At 42.5% G+C, this 12679-nt stretch overlaps 1 protein-coding gene across 1 annotated transcript; it reads left to right on the forward strand.

Moving 5' to 3' along the window:
* The first annotated feature begins 3497 nt into the window (after nt 1-3497).
* LOC142135417 (choline kinase alpha-like) lies at nt 3498-5988 on the forward strand. The gene is made up of 4 exons (XM_075194603.1): nt 3498-3668; nt 4026-4139; nt 5455-5588; nt 5915-5988. The coding sequence occupies exons 2-4, from the start codon at nt 4056-4058 to the stop codon at nt 5976-5978; spliced, it is 282 nt and encodes a 93-aa protein (XP_075050704.1). The 5' UTR covers nt 3498-3668; nt 4026-4055; the 3' UTR covers nt 5979-5988.
* The last annotated feature ends 6691 nt before the right edge of the window (nt 5989-12679 follow it).

Below are 12679 nucleotides of genomic sequence, written 5' to 3' on the forward strand. Positions count from 1 at the left end.
TCTGCCCCCCTCTTTTTCATAACTGTGCCATGCTGCCCCCCATCTCTATCACTGTGCCATCCTGTCCCCCTCTCCATCACTGTGGCATCCTGCCCCCCCTCTCTAACACTGTTCCATGCTACCCCCGTCCTTCATCACTCAATACCTTCCTGCTGCCCCCCGCCTTTTTTCCTTATATCGTGCCTTTCTCTCCCCCCACTTTTTCATCATACTGTGCCTCTCCCCCCCCTTTTTCATCATACTGTGCCTCTCGCCCCCCTTTTCATCATACTGTGCCTCTCCCCCCCCTTTTCATCATACTGTGCCTCTCGCCCCCCTTTTCATCATACTGTGCCTCTCTCCCCACTTTTTCCTCATACTGTGCATCTCTCCCCCCCTTTTTCCTCATACTGTGCCTCCCCCCCACTTTTTCGTAATACTGTGCCTCTCTCCCCCACTTTTTCATCATACTGTGCCTCTCTCCCCCCCTTTTTCATATTACTGTGCCTCTCTCCCCCTCTTTTTTCCTCATACTGTGCCTCTCAGAGTGTTTTCTTCCAGTGAATTCACCGCTGTTGTGATTTTGTTTTTGAGGTCATTCAGATTAGATTTGTGCTAATGGTGGCACAAAAACACGGTTTTTGAAGTATTCCCACATGGAAAAGTCACAGGGTGTAATGTCTGTGGATTTTGGGTCCAATGGTGTAGTGCCAAGTCTTGGGGTCCCGTGCGACCTATCCAGCGTTTAGGCAGTATGTCATTTAGAATACGTCGAACCTGAAGGTGCCAATGTGGTGGTATTCCATCTTGCTACAAAACTAAGTAATCAGAATCTTCATTAAATTGTGGAAAGAGTCAGTTCTGCAGCATTTCGAGATAGGATTGACCTATAACTGTGTTTCCCTCAAAAAAGAAAGGGCCATAAACCTTTCATTGAGAAATGGCACAAGACACATTCACTTTCGGGGAATCACGCTCATGTTCTTCAACTTTACTACTTAGATGAAACATTGCTTCATCACTAAAAATCAAACGTGGTAAGAAGCTGACATCTTCCACGTTCTGCAACATCGTATCACTAAATTCTACACGCTTCCCTCTGTCATCTGAATGAAGAGCCTGTACCAGTTGCAACTGGTATGGCCTCATGATTAAACTTTAACACACTCCAGACAGTCGTCTGAGGGATCGCAAGTTCTCGGCTGGCATCACGAGTGGACTTGCCCGGGCTACGCAGAAAACTGTCTTGAACTCTTCTCGCGTTTTCCTCTGTTTGGTCGTTCTGTGCTCTTTCCTTTAATAAAGAGACTGTTTCCTGTCTGTACCAACGACAAATGCTCTGGCATTGGTGGAAACGCACGCTGCACTGCAATTACGTTATTAAGTCTTGCTGAACTTGCGAACACAAAACACCTTTTGTTAAGGGGTCGCCATCTTGCAAACCACTGAGGCTAGAGGCTGTTGGCGCACTGGGAGAGGCATCTAGCGGTAGTCATTTGATACTTAATGCTCCACCTTTTCAAGTGGTAAAAGTTTCATTCATGGGCGGTTTGCGGTTGCAGAGATATAGCAGCAACACTCCAGGACATTGAATAGCGATGATTGCTGGCATCTCTCAGTCAGGTGCCACCCTTCTTCTGACGTGCAGTATTGGTTAAGTGACTGCAGCCAGCATCACTAAAGCAGATTTCTGTGCTCTTCTCCAGGTCCCCTAACAGCTGGCCAGAGTCTTCTTAGATTAGGATGCACATTCTAATCGATAGGACAAAAAGCATGGGGCCCCCCTGATTTTACTATTACCAGCACTAGGCTGTTGGTACTATAGCAGGGAAACCCGCAGCGTGGGGTCTCTCTGCCATAATAGTACTAATATTAGTGCATGTTGCAATTTGCTGGTAAAAGCCAGAGAAATTTACAGCTGTCAGGGTTATTGCCCGTGATAGTTGGGTTATAGGGCAGAAATTCTTAAAATCAGAATATTGTGCTTACCTGCCATCCTCAGGTTCATCCACATCACTTCTGATCAACAGCCCGCAGGACTCCATTGAAGAAGAGGAGGAGAAAAGTAAGGGGTATAGAAAGCAGAAGTGATAGAAGACGGGGCTGGCAGGAGAGGTGAAGAGCAAGAGATAAAGTGGGTTGTGAGAGGCACAATGGAAAAGTGGGTGGTGGGAGCAAGTGGTACGATAGATGTGATAAGAGGGCTGAAGGGATACAGACAAACACAGAGGGTGACAGACATATACACAGAAGGACACAGGCACACACACAAATTTGGAGACAGAGACAAACACCAGGGGGATGGAGACAGATGCACGAGGGTGATGGAGACATACATACTTGAGGGATGCAGACGGCTATGACAGTGATAGAAAAAGGGGGAGGAGCAGAGGTAAGGGGGTGCATGTGGCACTATATTAGGCTGTACATGGGGGTGGGGGCAACCCCAGCATGCCTAATATGGTCAGGAGTACACAGGAACTATTGATTCAAACAGTTGGTCTTATTTGACTCTACCTATAATGGAGGCGCAGAGTCTAACGTAAGATAGGTATTCACCATGGACCTCCCGCAAGGAGGTATTGGCTTTGGTGCTATCCCCATATGTCACATCTCTCAGTACAGGTACCACCCGTGATCGGCAGGTAAGTGGAATCGAGAGTGAGCATAAGACAGGATAATGATATCAGGAATACAGCAGGTTGCTGAAGACACCAGGAATATGGTAGATTGCTGAAGATACCAGGATTACAGCGAATGGTTTCAGATACCTGGAACATAGCAGATGGCGACAGATACCAGGAGCACACCGGATGGCTTCAGATACCAGGATTACACTGGAACAAATAGAATTACCAGGGACACATTGAAATAGATTTACCTGGAACACATTGGAATTGATGGAATTACCAGAGACACATTGGAATTTATGGAATTACCAGGAACACAGTGGAACAGATGGAATTACCAGGAACACATTGTAACAGATGGAATTACCTGGAACACTTTGGAATAAAGGGAATTACCAGGGACACAATGGAACAGATGAAATTGCCAAGAACAAACTGAAACAGATGAAATAACCAGGAACTCCTTGGCATAATGGCAGCTGCTTTAACAGGCAGTGTTTTTACACCACCAGCACACTAATCCCATCTGAATGTAGCACTGAGACATTCATTTTACTGTTTCTCTGCTGTGGTACTTCACAGGTCGCTCCTCAATATACCCAGATGCAGGGGGCTGCAGCACAGTCCATGTGTGGAGACTGCCTGTTTCTCCACGTAGTCCAGCTTCCCAGGTGCACTCTGTATGAATACTAGTGTTGCAAAACCACACCACTAAAGACATCACTGAATGACCTGAGGTGTGGGCATTGCAGTTAATAAATATTCCCGTGCCTCACTGGTTAGATATGGATTATATTCAAGATTTATTTGAAAAATGTTGAACTTTATTTTGGAAATAAGTAAACATTTAATTTAATATTGCACCTAAAGTGAACATTTTATCTATGCTTGATTGGTCTTGTTATCTGTTGTACTATATTTATCTTTGATTTTATAACTTTGTCTTTCAGTGGTGGTCTCAGTAACCTTCTATATAAGTGCAGTCTCTCAGACACAGTACCAACCCAGTCTACTGAGCCTCGGCAAGTTCTCTTGCGGCTGTACGGAGCCATCCTGCAGGTGATGTATTTGGTTGCCTTATTTTGAAGAAAATATTTCATATGGTGTTGCAGCTCTTATCCATAGGTGTAAGTCGGGTTTGGAAATATGTACTTTCACAATTGACTGTGGTGAAGTTAGCCAATAATAGTACATGATGGAACACAGTTCTGTAGATTTTAATGTTTTGTGTTAAGTGCTAAAATATATATTTGTGTAGTTATTGTATACAGATTTACTAGCTGCCTATTTCCATTGGTAAATGTTTTTTGCTATATTTCAATTATAATGTCTTGGTAAATTTGACCTGATGCATTAAGAGTAGAATATTTGCCATCCATTAGGTTTTTATTTAATTTGTTTCTGCACTTCTTGCAGGGTGTGGACTCTCTTGTTTTGGAGAGTGTTATGTTTGCAATCCTTGCTGAGCGTTCACTAGGTCCACAATTGTATGGAGTGTTTCCACGAGGTCGTCTGGAGGAGTACATTCCGGTGAGATGCTGCACCCGAGGATAAGGGCTAGGAACAATGCTTTCATGATGCCTGTCTAAAATATACTTTTACTTTGAATTTAGGCTCAACTTTGGATATTCCTAATGATACAATATATGCAGCTTTCTTAAAAATGATGGTATTACACTTGAATTGTAATGGTTCTGTAATATTTTTGTTTTATGGGTATAGTACACATAAAGCAGGATGGTAAATGCCATTTCAGAACTATCAGGGTAAGATCATTTACATACCCTAAAAACATACTAGCAGGCTAATTAGCTGTTATCAAATTTAACGTGGTCTCTCTCTCTCTGTCTGTGTGTGTTAGGGAATTTAGACTGTAAGCTCCAATGAGGCAGATGTGAGTGTGTTCTCTGTACAGCGCTGCGGAATTAGTGGCGCTTTATAAGTAGCTGCTGCGGCTAATCTCTAAGATTAGGGTTTTGAAACAGGACGCCACCAGGTGCATTTCATGCAATACTTTCTGAACCATAAGCCACTCTGTTGCATAAGACACACTGGCCAAAAAACTGCACATGGACTTTTCCCTTACTCGAAAATAAATGCTGCAGTATTTCTTATTCAGCCAAGCTGCATGGAAAAGAATGCAGTCATTGAATCCAGCTGTACAGTACATGCAAGGCGTCCTCCTATGTTACCAAGTACATCCTTACAATTCAAGAAATGTTCAAACCTGTTGCCTGTTTTTTGTTGTGTCTAAGGCTGGCAACCCACTTGGTGTTAAGAAAACACCAGGGACACAGCAATCTTATTTGTCATGCGTTGGTTAACAGTGTTTGCATTTGCAGTTGGTGGGAGAGTGGACAATGGAAGATACTTGCAGTGAATGCCACTAATCCTACCAAGGCCTCCTCTCCCATTTTGCTTATAATATAGTGTTGTGATCTATCAACCCTCAAGTTCAGTTAAGTCTGGTTCACATATTTGTTTGTTTACTCATATTGTACTGAGTTGCAATACTCATATTGTGAGGATGTTTCTTATTACTGTAACCAGTGGTTGTGTTTTCACTCAATAAAAGTGATTTGATTAAAAAAATGTGTTTAGAAATGTTTAGAGGAAAGTTTATATATGTATGTAAGGTACGCACCAAGACAGTGTCCTGTATGCACCTGAGAATAACTGTATGTGGCTATGAACGGAGGACCATAATAAATAATAGTCTGGTAGTAGAGATACTGACTTTGCTTTGTTTAATAGAAGTAAGTTTAGATGTTTGGGGGTTTTTTCTCTTTAAAAAAATGTTTAAAAAATACTCAATAAAGTTATATTTCTCTTATACTGTACCCAGAGTCGACGACTGGTGACTTCAGATCTTAGTATCCCAGATATTTCCAGTGAGATAGCAGTGAAGTTGGCCAGATTCCACATGATGGAGATGCCATTCAACAAGGAACCAGTATGGTTGTTCAGGACTATGGAGAAGTAAGTTCTTGATTGTGGCACAATGTGTATACATGTATGTATAGTATGCAGGTAAATCATATTACATCTGTGATCATCCAGACTTTCAATATCTGCTAACGTAACATTAAGGCAACATGCGCTGTCCGTGTGTGAAGCTGTAAAGTAGTTGAAGACAAATGATATATTAGAAGGGTGATCGGTGGCCGCAATGGGTAAGGCTGGGTACACACTATAGGAAAATTCTAACAATGTGATAGTTTGTGATTTAACCAACAACAGGAAAAATAAGAGTCCCGATCAGCATGCCGATTCATGTTTACACACTGTACACGATTTACCTGCAGATCTGTGCTCTTCATCTGTCATAACCATCGGCTGAAAAGTTTGGACTCTACAAATCTCTCCTGAGCAGTGCACCTTCTGGGGCAGCCATCCCCGAGACCAAAGTAAGCTGATCTTTGTGCTGCTCAGATACAGATACAAAGACACTGTCTGCAGACTGAGAAAATTCCCTATCGTATACCCCCCATATGGATCAACACTTTCACCACAGCAGTATTTCAAAATAAAAAAGAAGGATAAAAACACTATAGAACAAAACACAATTTAGATATAACCATTCACTACTGCAATGCAAATGCAGTTACCAAACACCATGGCATCGGAAGGGTTAATACCAACGGGTGGAAAATAAGTGAAAGAAGTTAAAAGTCCACAAACCTTTCATACAAGCTCTTGTGGATAAAAAGTGAGAGGAAGACTTTGACATATAGTGATAAAGAAGGCAGGCTGAGAAGTAGTCTAGGAGCAAAGTCCCCCCTTCACTGTCCACTAAAGCCAGGGAGGAAAACAAACCTAACAGCTTGGGGAACATAAAGACAGACATACAACAGTCTCACACCCAGATCATCCCCTACACACTGATACTGTTTACTAATTGCAACGTTAAAGTTTAAATAGTGACTTTATGAGAAACCAGCCATTTAAAGCTGCTGATGTGCTAAGTGTGTTTTTGTTGGTTTTTTTAAGTGGGGGGGGGGGGGGCGGCGGGCAGAGCACTCTGGAATACTTGGCTGTTCTGTAAAGCAGAACCCCTTATTGCTGCAGTACCCACTCCTCCCCATAAAGATGAAGGCTCTGGGCGATTGTGACAAGCAAGAAAGTGACTAGCTAGCTGTTAGAGCGGCTTGTTCTCTATAGGCAAATACTGGGGTGGTTAATGGTCCAAAGAGTTGGCTTTAGCTCTATAGACCTGGGACTGCTGTGTAGCTAATGCTGGGTAGCTCGGGGTTACTGGGAAACTGCTGAGAGCCTACTGCTGCCTGGCCCCTGCAAGAATTGGAAGCTGCGAATTAGAGAAGAAAGAGATCTAGTGGTTTGTGTCAATGCTGAGCTGCCTCTAGGAACCATTACGTGAGACAGACTATTGTGAAGAAAGAGCAGAAACTTTCAGCAGCACCCTGTCCTTCTCCACTCCCAGCTGAGATCTCCCTGCAGTGTGTATGCAAGACAGTTGTGCGTGCATGCACACTGCAGAATTGGAATGACATAATGCCTTCGTTGAATAAGATTTTTAGTTCAGTTTAAAATTCTCGTTCAACGATACAATGGGCTTTGGAACCATAATCATTCATTGTAGCAGGATACACACTAATGTGATATCAGGCTAACCGATCGTTTATCGTCCTGATTGGCCCAATATTCGACTGAAAACACTAGTGTGTACCCAGCCTAAGGCCACATTCTGATACCCAGATCAGTGAGACAGGTGGGATCCGGCCCCCTCCCTGCTCCCCTCTTCTGTGCTGTGCTCGCAGTGAATGTCGGGCGTGATGATGTCATGCCCGACATTCACTACGAGCACAGCATGGAGGAGCGCAGAACGGAGACTCAGCGAGGACCCAGAAAAAAGAAGAGAAGGGGATTGGAGGCGATTGAAAGGTTAAGGGGGCTCATGTGTATATATATATATATATATGAGGCCCCGGTGCACTGCTTTGCCCGGGGGGCCCGTAATGTCGTTAAGATGGCCCTAGGTTTTATGTTAGTAGAAGACAGTTTATCTTTCCAGACACCAAAATTACACAGAGTGGGATGGGGTCCTTAATTAATGTAACTCTAAAAGTAGAATTCAAATAAGCCAGGACCTTATTCCAGAATTGACATACTTTCCTGCATTCCCAAAAATTATGTGAAAAATTGGCAGTTTCCTTTCAATATTTTGGACAAATGTCCTCTTCATCAGCTATAAAATGTCTCATTTGAGCACGTGATATGTATTTTCTAAGAAGCATTTTGATATGTACCTCCCGCAATTTTGCTGAGGCCAAGCATTTAATCTTTAATTTAATATTTAATCTTGATAATTCAACATAGTACTCAAACTGGCAATAGAAGGTATATCTGTGCACCATTTTCTAATCCCTCCTGATGAAGTCTTATATTGACAAGACGAAATGCGTTGAGGCATTTTGGACTTACTGTACCTTCGGAGTCACAGCATAAGACTGCAAGTATATTTGGAAATAGCAGTTTCAATCTGCTATATACTCCTGCTGGTTTTTGATCTGAATCGTGGACAGATTTTTCTAGTACACTGTGATTTTATATTTTTTACCATGTGAGTTTGATACCTTAAGGTTCTTACTGTGTTAAATTTGTATTTTACTATACTACACCATGATGGCTCTTTTTCTCTAATATTGAGATCAATACAGATCCTGTTTGATGAAAGCTGCCTGCTGCAAATGTTACAGATAAGCCTTAAAGATTTTACCTCTGGTACGCATATACTATATGCATAAGGTGTTGGCGCTTCAAAGTGTGTATAACTATATATAGCACTGTACAGATAAGCTATAGAGCTTCTATATCCGGAAGGCATATTGCACATAAAAGGTGTCGGTGCTCTAGAGTGGTGATCACTCTATGTATTTCCATGTATTTCACTGATCTTCAAGAAAACTCTATTATCTAACACTGATACTCCAGTATATTCACGTGGAGATTGTCATTTCTGGGCTTGTGGAACAGTCACTGTATGTGCCTCTAGAAAAACAGTATTATACTATGTGGCGCCCCATCCCTTCTGTTTTGCTATATATATATATATATATATCTACTATATAAATGCCTAGTGGCGTGTGTGAAAAAAAAAAACAAGCTGCAGCGCCACCTGCTGGGCAGAGTTATACACTGACCTATATATTTCTTGAAGGAGAAGTGACAGTTGGGAGTGGTTGGTGGTTGCCGGGGGTGACAGTGGGGAGTTTTTAACACCTTAAGCAGCTTGATGAAGGATGTGGCGATGAAGATGAAGGATGAGGTGATGGAGAAAAATGATGAGGTGGTGACATGTGGACAAAACCACGTTTAAAAAGGGCGCTTGCGTCGGGAAGTAACGCTCTTCCCCTGAGGAGGCCTGGGCTAGGCTCAAATGCATGACAAGAACCTTTTTAACACCTTAAGTAGCTTGATTTGACTAGAATGCATGAGTATCATGCACGGGTTAGCTTGTATATATATATATATATATATATATATATACATATATATGAGGCCTCGGTGCACTGCTTTGCCCGGGGGCCCATAATGTCGTTAAGATGGCCCTAGGTTTTATATTAGTAGAAGACGGTTTATCTTTCCAGACACCATAATTACACAGAGTAGGATGGGTATTTGTTTAAATCGGTCAAGCACGCTCTCTGACCCATCATTTTGGGAGGGTGGTCATCTATATCTTACATCGCTCAGGGCTAGCACATTTGACAGGTCAGAGGATGGGGTTACTCCACTGACCCCAAAGCATTCAGTTGTAGTGAACATAAGAACATAGAGCAGGCATCTTCCACAAAATACTGTCCTGCCGTTAAGGCTACACAATGTAATTGGGTATAGGGTCATTGGAATTAATACGTTTCATTCACATACCCAATCGGCATTGCAGGGAGAGAAGCTGCTGAAGGCCCATTATAGCCCCTCAGCTGATGGGCCAGGTGTAGCTGCTACCTGTGCTGCTCTGGGCCCTGCTTCTCTCTGTCCTGTCATCTGAGCATTGTGCTCCATACTGGAATTCTGCTGACAGGGAAACAGAATTCTGATGCTCTCTTCCTCTCTGAGCAGGACATGTAGAGTGGTATGTAGCAAAGTGGCAGACAGTAAGAGTGGACGGAGAGCTGGCCCAGTAAGGTAAGTGAGAGGAATGGAGGGGTGGCATGGTGGTTCTCCCTGGGTGTCTTGGGTTCCCCTAACTAGAAACCAAATTTTGCCATGGGGCCCCAAAATGTCTAGTTCCACACCTGTCTATACTTGTTTATATGCTTTTACTAGGGTTAAAAAAAAACTTCGTAAATGTAGTATTTTGATGCCAATGGGTAAGTGGCAAAAGGCATACAATCTACTTTTAACTCAAACATAATTTGTCCAGTATGTCTTAGCTCCTATAGTAAATGCACATTTTATATCACATAGGTGTAAAAGGGGAGCTCCCTCTTTTTTAGTTACATATTCCCCAAAGAAAACTAAGATGAGTCTCTTGTCATCGTCAGTGGTGTGTTGATAAGCCTGTTAGAAGGCAGGCAATAGTACTGTAAGCAGCACCCCCTCATATGTTCACAATAACTAAACGTATAGCTAAAAGCCATATACATAAGTAAAATAATCGTGGGTATTATTACGAATTTTGCTCTCTTGAATCCTTCTGCTTTGTGAACACAGGTAAACGCCAGTGAGACCAAGTAAATAGTTACACAGCCAGATATGTGCTATATACTGTGATTGGGCATTGATGATCACACTGATTGTAAAAGAGAAACCATGCTATCTATGAATGCTGGTCTTCCGCTGTTAAAACAATAGGAGGAGAAGCTGCCCAGACCTCCCCTGGTTACTGTTATATATTGGATTCTGCCATCTGTAAAAATAAAGCATATATATATATATTATATTTTAACATTACTGTTTAGTTGTGGGAGAGTCAAGACAATCAAATGAGTTTCAGAAGATACTATTCTGGGCTTTCATAGCCTTCCTTCTCTTCCCTACAACAGACCTATGTATGTAGTAGTGAGCAAACATTTGAAATTAAAAGTGTTTGATATATTTTAGAAACAATTAATCCCATAACACTGCAGAACTGGGAAGAATACATTGTATTTTTCAATTTGTCAACCTTGGCTGGACTCCCCAGTTACTGATCCACTCCAAACCTTGAACTGAAATCCCTTTAGACAAGTATATCAACTTTCCAAATCATCTTGTTAACTTGCTTACCTACCCAATTACAAACCCTCCACATAGTTCACACAATTATACTTATTTTTCTTCTATACTCAAATAACCCTCTAACCAAGTCTATCACATTGCGTCATAAATCTGGCAACAGTAATTGATTCTGTAGCTGAAAATTAATTTTCACCTTTGATAGTTTGCTGCACAGCATGTGTTTTGCCTGTCTATATTTAGGGGGCAAAAGCAGGAATTCTAGAGAGGGGTTTTGACAGCAAAGATGCATAGCAATCAAGGGGTATGTCTGTCATTTTAGCCATTCCCATACACTTCAAATACACAGGCAGTGCTGCATGCACTACTGATAGGTGCATGCAACATACCCTTCATGAGCAGGGTGGTGTGAAGAAGGAAATACCTCCTGACTGTCCCTACAGTCCTGACTGATCAGGACAGTCACCCAAAATTGGGACTACCACACCAGATTTAGGACAGTTTGCAGACTGTCCTGTCCTCTCCTACCTGTTTTTGCAGCTTTCACTACCTGTTACTGCTTGTAGCTCAAGTCCAAATGTTGCTTGTCTGTATCCTGGAATGTTGGTATCCTGTTTGGAAAAGTATAAAAACATGAAATATGGACAGCCTAGCAATACATGAACACACTTGTCCTACCTCCCCCCAACCAGCCTTGTCATTAAATTAATAGCATCTATGTTTAATAATCAGGTGCCCACCCCTACAACCAGCCCCAACATAAATTAATAGCCTTCACATTTCATTTTCAAATGAAAAAGCCTGCAACACCAAAAAATAGCTCCACTATTAAATGACTAACCCCTGCCCTCACACCACCATTAGATTTATAGCCCATGACACCACCCACATTAACTTTTTCCCATCTGTCACTGCAGAGGCAGACTCTTCTGTCTGCCTCTCTTGATGGCTGCAGATGTGGGATGGCACACATGTCATGTTGTGCACGCCACACATGTCCAAGGGAAGTCAATGCAGCCATAAGACCTGTGATGTGTATGCAGTTTTTCTCAGGCTGTGAAGTGAACTTGCTTTGTGAGGCAATCCACTAACACCAGAACAGTGGTGTACTTTGGGATCTGGGGAAGTTGCTTATGAAATCAATGAAGAAATGAGTCTGTTACCTCTATGGAATGGGCATGGCCATCAGGAGCCTGGAGGACAGCATCAGTAGCACCTTGGTGTGTGCACAGGTAGTGCAGGATTGGACAAAGAAGGCAACATCCTTCCTAGTTGGCCACCAGAATTTCTGGAGAACCTAATAGATTGCTTTCTTGATGCTGGGATGCCATGCCAATCGTGAGTTGTGTCCGCATTGCTGGACCTCCAGCTGACAGAAAGGAGGATCTAATTTCTTGCCTTAGGCTGCCTGCTCAACCTGGATCCTGTCCAGCAACTCCCAGAATCAAGCCTGGAGGTACAATGGCTTTGTCTTCCAAGAAAGATCAATCAGGAGAGAAATAATGGGAGAGTACTTTGGCCTTGACATTGCTGGATCCAGGCCAGTATGTTATTATTATATCAAACCTGGTTAGGAATAGTACCCAATGTGCTGCCAAAAGTTCAACCTCTTCAAGTGATTCTGGCTCCTTCTAGAAGGCGCCTCCACTCAGTGAAGTGAAGCATCTTAGGGATCTTAGGGAAGCATGTTTCTTGGTCACAAAAAAGAAACCTACATGCAGGTTTGAAGAAGTGAAGCTGTTACCTATTGAAACCAATCAGATTCTAGCTGTCATTTGTAGAATGTACAAATTAAAGGATAACTAGAATCTGATTGGCTGCCATAGGCAACATCTCCACTTTTCAAACCCACCAGAATCTCGCATCTTCATACATTTAACCCCAGGAAT

Source organism: Mixophyes fleayi, unplaced genomic scaffold, assembly GCF_038048845.1.
Source record: "Mixophyes fleayi isolate aMixFle1 unplaced genomic scaffold, aMixFle1.hap1 Scaffold_68, whole genome shotgun sequence".
Classification (NCBI taxonomy): domain Eukaryota; kingdom Metazoa; phylum Chordata; class Amphibia; order Anura; family Limnodynastidae; genus Mixophyes; species Mixophyes fleayi.

Coding starts and splice junctions, on each gene's coding strand:
- LOC142135417 (XM_075194603.1), top strand. CDS start 4,056: ATGTTTGCAATCCTTGCTGAGCGTTCACTAGGTCCACAATTGTATGGA. Junction 4,140..5,454: donor GTCTGGAGGAGTACATTCCG/GTGAGATGCTGC, acceptor TACTGTACCCAG/AGTCGACGACTGGTGACTTC. Junction 5,589..5,914: donor TTGTTCAGGACTATGGAGAA/GTAAGTTCTTGA, acceptor ATTTACCTGCAG/ATCTGTGCTCTTCATCTGTC.